The sequence below is a fragment of the Octodon degus genome, unplaced genomic scaffold (genome assembly GCF_000260255.1).
Source record: "Octodon degus isolate 3935 unplaced genomic scaffold, OctDeg1.0 scaffold00126, whole genome shotgun sequence".
Taxonomy (NCBI): domain Eukaryota; kingdom Metazoa; phylum Chordata; class Mammalia; order Rodentia; family Octodontidae; genus Octodon; species Octodon degus.
This window is the reverse complement of record NW_004524702.1, coordinates 685,487-691,624: the sequence shown is the minus strand read 5'-3', so window position 1 is coordinate 691,624 and position 6,138 is coordinate 685,487. Positions and strand designations below refer to the sequence as shown.

Sequence of the window (6,138 nt, the reverse complement as noted above, 5' to 3'; positions counted from 1 at the left end):
GCCAACATGCAGACCCGTCCTCCTCCTGCTAGATGGCCCAGCGCATCTGGCACCCCAGTGGGGGACACTCGGGTGAGCTCTGTTCCACTTTCCAGACACACTGACCTCTGCTGACACAGCAGATGCGACGTAGACATGGCCAGCGATGTGCAGGATTCCCGCTCTCACCCCCAAGAAGAGAACCTTTACAAATCTGGCTTCAGGTTTATATAAATTACAATGCAGCATAAGCAGAAACAGTGGAAAACACATGTAAAGAGACCGGAAACCAGATCAGACTCCACCAGGCTGGGGAGGCTCTGCACTTGGCCTGGTGGGAGTGCAGGGAGGCAGGAGGGGCGGGGCCCCCTTGGCAGGGACACCAAGGCCATGGATGACATGCATGATCTGGACAGGTGGCAAGAGGGCTCTGGGGGATTCCGGGCTCCCAGAGGCAGGCAGCAGCAGCAGCACAGGCCCTGAGGCAGGGATGAGCAGGCTGTGTGCAAAGGCCAGAGAGGACGGGGCCATGGCCAGTGCGGGCTGTGACCCCTGGGGAACAAGGACAGGGACCAGGGGTGGGGCAGGGCCCTGGGAGCTCCGCCTGTGCACCCCGCTGGGCCTGTCTGTAGAGTGCAGCCTCCGGTGCTGCAGCAAACTGCCGTGCCAGCGGAAGGCCTTGCCACAAACCTCACACGCGTAGGGCCGTTCCCCGGTATGCACCCTCTGGTGCTGCGCGGCAGCCACCTTCTGTGCAAAGGCCTTGCCACACTGAGGACAACGGAAGGGCCTCTCGCCCGTGTGCACCCGCTGGTGTGCCATGAACAGCGAGCGGCAGCCAAAAGCCTTACGGCACTCACGGCAGTGGTAGAGCTGCTCGCCTGTGTGCAGCCGACGGTGCTGCAGGAAGGCCGCGCTCCTGCGAAAGGCCCGGCCACACTGTGGGCACGCGTAAGGCCTCTCGCCCGTGTGGATCCTCCGGTGCTGGGTGAGGGCTGTGCTGGAGCTCAGCCCCCGGCCGCACTCTGCACACTCATAGGGGCCCTGGCCCGCGTGGTTCTTCTCGTGCACACCACAGTCGTAGCGGGACTTGAAGGCCTTGCCGCACTCACCGCATGGGAAGGGCTTCTCTCCGCTGTGGCTCATCTGGTGGCGCAGCAGCTTGGAGTTGTACCGGAAGATCTTCCCACAGTCTCGGCACCTGTAGAACTTCATCCCACCACGCAGGATCAGGTTCGGGTTCGCACCAGCAGCCTGGCCTGCAGAACTCACGCTCCGGGTGGCACTTCCGGGCTGCGCCCCTGGCATCTCAGCATCAGCCTCAGGCTCCAGATCCAGCTCCTCTTTCATGACCCAGTTCCCGGCCCCTGACCGAGAGAGCACAGGCATACTGGTACCTTCCTGGGGCTGCTGGGGAGTCCCCGAGATGGCCATGCGGACCAAGAGGAGGGACAGAGAAACAGTGACCAGCAGATGGAGCAAAGGCAGTGCTGGAGACAAGGAGGGCCACAAGGACATAGGAACAAACAGGCAGGGAAACACAAGAGGAGCAGCGCAAGGGGGAGAGAAAAGGACGAGAGATGAGGGTTCAGCAGGAAGGGGAGGACTGGAAGAGGAAGGAAAAAGACAGAGAGGCACACGAGAGGCCACACAGGTGCGAGACAGAGCCCGAACCCACACGGGGAGGGGCCCCACTGATGACCCGGGAGGCAGGGCCTGGATCCTGTACTTTTAAATATTCTATGCAATATTCCAGGGTGAGAGAAATGGCTCTCAAAAGGGACGGAAGCCTGCGGGCTACCTGGAATCGCGGCCGAGGGGACCACTGTGCAGAATCCCACCTGAAGGAGGGGCCCAGCTGCTGCTTGGCCTGAGAAAGGAGCCCGGGCTCAAAGGCCACCGGGACTGCAGGCCTCCACAGGGAGCTCTGGCACTCCATGTGCGTGTACGCATATGTGTGCACGCGTGTGCACAGGTGTGTGCGTGCTGGGCTGTGATGGGGAGGATTCCCAGCCACACTTCTCCTGTGGTCCCATCTCTAACGAATAGGATAGAGACCAAAAGATTAGTGGGAACTGAGCCTTTAGGGGACTTAGGTGAAAAAGTCTTGAAGCCGGGCATGGTGGTGCGTGCCTGTGACCTCAGCGTTTGGGAGGCTGAGGCAGTGCTGCTGCAAGCTGGAGGACCACCTGGGCAACACGATGCAAGGCCAGCCTGAATTACAATAAGACTCGATCTAAAAAAAAATCTTTAAAAAATTAAAATTATATCTTTCTTTTCATTGGTAAAGCCTAAAAATAAAATCCACGGTTCTACCAGGTGTGATGGCGCACATTATCCCAGCACTCTGGGAGGCGGAGGCAGGAGGATCACAAGCTTATGCTTAACCTGGGAACTCAGTGACTTAGTGAGACCCTTTCCTGAAAAACAAGAACAGTAGAGGACTGGGACTGCTGCGCAGCAGCAAGGCCCTCAGCTCAGTCCCCAGCACCTAAAAGTATTCACAGCTGTGACGCACAGCATCAGTGTGACCCACAGAACTGCACTCTCCATAGACTTGGTTGAAATGCCACTTCTCCGCAATGAAAACTGGCATTAAAAAAGGTAATTTCCAGCAGTGAGTGAGGAAAACGGTGTTTTGGGCTCTGGAGTCTCGGGGTCTCCGCTTTCTACCTGGGAGCGAGGGGTGGGGACAGACTCACCCCAAGGGTACCAGCCTGGGAGAAGCCACACCCAGGAGGCCCTCAGGGCTCACCCACCAGGCAGGCCACTCCCCAGGGCCTCGCTGTTCCACAGAGCTTCGCCACGTTCCAGGCGGGCGATGAGAGCAGGTTTGCAGGCTGGAGAAGCTGCTATGGGAGGAAAAGATGGCGCTGAGGTGACACCGCGCTGTCGGCAGCTGCTGTGAGGCTGAAGGGACTGAAGCGGGCCAGGCCACGGGCGAGCTGTGGGCTCCCAGGCGTGGGGCCTGCTCACAGTGCTGCCTTTCCAGGAAGGCCATCCATGGTGCCCAAGACACCTCCCAAACCGAGGGCAGAGGGCTTCCCTGCAGGCTGGCGGGGTGCAGAGCCCGAGATGGAGCTCCCCTGCTCGGCACCCCCAACCCAGCGGCCTCACCCAGGGCAGCCACGAGGGCGTAGTTGTCCAGCATCACCCTCCGGTACAGGCTCCTCTGCCCAGACTCCAGGCTGGCCCACTGCTCTGGGCTGAAGGTCACGGCCACATCCTCAAAGGTCACTGGTTCCTGAAACACAGGCTGCGCTCAGGAGTGGCGTGAGGGGAGGGCAGGCTGTCCGGGCCCGAGCACGCGGCAGGCGGGTTGTACCCTGCCCCACCCCCGCCTGGCAGTCAGGGCTCCTCCTCTGGCACATGGGAACACGAAATGGAGATGCCCTGGAAGGCAGCCTGGCCTCAGTCTCCCAAGTGCTGGGCTACAGCCACATGCCACTACACTGCCTCACCACTTTCTGCAGCGGTTCTGGGTTGTCTTTCCCGCACATCTTTATGAGATTAAGTACAGTGAGTGCCGCTGCACCTCAGGAAGGGATGCTCTAAACACAGGACGCCCTGCCCTCACCCACCGTAGTCACTGAATCTGGCAATGTGCAATTTCCCAACGTCGAAATGATCATGCAAATCAACTCAGGCCGAGGAGGCAGCCAGGACAGCACAAGGAAGACACAACAGTTTTGTGGAACTGCTGGAAGTAGCAGGGACCACAGGGTGTGTTCCGTGCAAGGGGAATGACTCCGAGGGGTCTCATGGCAATGTGTCTTTTTATCATAATGCTTTAACACACATTGTATTTTCCTATCACAGTTAACGTAGCAGCTTTGTTACAGCCCAAATCTGGAAGCAACCAAGATGTTCTTCATAAGCAAAACGTGTGGCTACACCATGAGGCAGAGAATGGAAGACTACTGAGCCCAGAATCGGAATGAACTCTCCTGCTGTGAAGTTAGGGCACACTGATCAAAGAAGACCACCTGCCAACGCTACACTGCACTGCATCCAGGGGTGTGAGGTTCTGGGGAAGCCCGCCGCAGCTGTGAGGGGCTACAGGGAGGGTCAGGAGCCACCCAGGATTGTTGGCGCAGTGGGAGTGTGGATGCTGCCACAGCAGGATACACACTGTCACACAGCTGTCCCACCCACAGGAGGCACCACGCAAGGGTGGGCTGCTGGGGCAGGGATTGGCAGTCAGGGGATGGCCAGGTCGGGCTATGCAGGGCGGGAGGGTAGTGTGGAAGGTATGTGGGAACTCAGTGCTTCCTGACCAAGTCTTAAAATTTTAAAAAAAATTTTAATGTATTTGATACAGAGTCTCACTATACAGCTCAAACCTATAGTGATTCTCCTGTTTTCAGCCTCCCCAGTGCTGGGATTGCAGGCATGCGCCACCACACCCAGTCTCAGTGGCCAGCTCAGCATGCCTGGGGGTGAGGCCAGTGTGGCATGTGGTGCCAGGGATCGAAGCCGGTCCCTGTGCTTGCCTAAGCAGGCGCTTAGTCCACTGAGCTATCTCGGTGGTCCTTTTCCTGACCAATTCTGCCATGAGCCCAGCTTCTCTAAAAAATAAAGATGGCTGGGGAGATGGCTCAGTAGAATAAGTGCTTCCTTGGCAAGCGCAAGGGCCTGAGTTCAATCCCTGGTTCCACAAAAATAAATAAATAAATAAAAATTAAAAATTTTAAAAAATAAAAATAAAGATCTTAAAAATAAATAAAAGACCTGACTGTAACATCCTCCTAACTCGACGACCCCCTTCTACAACCAACTTACCTCTTGGGACTGGAAAACTTTCTAACACAAAAACTTCATCTTCGGCGCTCAGACACCAGAGCTCCTAGGAATGCACACCAGCTCCCAGGCAGAACCCATGTCTCACCCTGGCCTGGACACTAGGGCTGCAGCCCCAACCTGTGCTGACCCTGCTCAGTGAGCACCAAGCAAGTGCCCCTGCCAGCAGGAACACACTGCTGCCCCGGGGAGGACTGCCGGGCCTGGGTGCCAGCCTTTCCACGTGAACCCACCCCTGAGCCCGCAGCTCTGTGCCGAGTGCTCGTTTCCTGCAGCACTGTGCACCTGCAGGCCTGGGGAAGGCGCAGAGGCCAGCCTGGAGGATGCAGCTCACCTGAGGCCAGGCCATCTGCAGCGCAGCTGTGGTCAGGGCCTCCGTGCTGTCTTCAGGGTCAAAAAGCGACATCCTCAAAGCTAAGGGAAGAACAGCTGCGCACCTGGGGCCACTGTCTCTCCTTCCTGTGCCTGGCTCAGAATCACATCCTTTCTGACCACCTGTGTGGCGGAGCCTGCGGGCCACCTGCACTGATGGTCGGAAGACGCCGAGCCTACAGGACAGTGGGGAACCACAAATCCATGGGACACGGGGACAGGGACAGGGACCCTGACCCTACAGGAGGGTGGAAGGACCCGGACCCTGACCCGCTAGGACGCTGGACTGGGACCCGGACTCCACGGGACACAGGGACCTTGACCCACAGGGCGGGGGCGGGGGGCAACACAAACCCACGGGACACTGGGATTGGGACGCTGGCCCCACGGAACACCAGGGCGGGCCTCGGCCCACACGCGACAGGAGGTGCTGAGTGCGGGCGGGCACGGAGTCCCTGGGCGTCGGGGAAACGCGACCGGGACACCCCACCCCGGACTCGGGACACCGAAACAGACCCGCCGTAGACGCGGGAGGCTGCCGGCCAGGGTCTCTTCGGCTCAGGGAGGGGCCCGAAACCTGCCCTGCCCCACGGAGCGCGGACCCCGGGCCGAACCCCGCGAGCTCGACCGGTCGCAGAGCCGACGCACGCGCGTTGCCGCTCTAGGCCGCTGGAGGCCTGCGTCTCGGTGGTGCGCGCGTGACGCGGCCCGGGAGAGCGCTGGCCCAGCTGCTCCGGCGGCAGAGACGCGGAAACGCGTGAGCCAGGAGTTGCAGGGCCGCCGGGCAACTAGCAAGGCCGAGGAGTACGAGGGGAAAGAGCTTGTCAAAACCCAAGCCCCAAAGTGCTCTGGAAACGAGCCAGCGCGGGCCTGCGCGTGTGGATCCGGCCCACCCCAGCACGGGTGCTCCTGGCAAGCGCTGCTCCCGGCAGGGGCTGCTCCCTGCAAGCAAGCGCTGCTCCCGGCAGGGGCTGCTCCCTGCAAGCA

General features: G+C 59.7%; 1 protein-coding gene across 7 annotated transcripts in view; it reads right to left on the bottom strand.

The window, feature by feature from the left end:
• Window positions 1-206: 206 nt before the first annotated feature.
• Window positions 207-6,138, bottom strand: part of Znf621 (zinc finger protein 621) — a 7,930-nt gene continuing 1,998 nt past the window's right edge. The window contains exons 1-5 of one of the 7 annotated variants that reach the window (XM_023700811.1): window positions 5,668-5,809; window positions 5,114-5,193; window positions 3,097-3,223; window positions 2,739-2,831; window positions 207-1,346 (exon numbers count right to left, since the gene is read on the bottom strand). In XM_023700811.1, coding sequence (XP_023556579.1) covers window positions 274-1,346; window positions 2,739-2,831; window positions 3,097-3,223; window positions 5,114-5,185 — 1,365 coding nt within the window. In that variant the 5' untranslated portion in view covers window positions 5,186-5,193; window positions 5,668-5,809 and the 3' untranslated portion in view covers window positions 207-273. Of the gene's footprint in view, window positions 1,347-2,738; window positions 2,832-3,096; window positions 3,224-3,965; window positions 4,319-4,761; window positions 4,826-5,064; window positions 5,194-5,667; window positions 5,810-6,138 lie in introns of those variants that run through there. The other 6 variants (XM_023700812.1, XM_023700816.1, XM_023700813.1 and 3 more) reach the window with 6 other exon arrangements.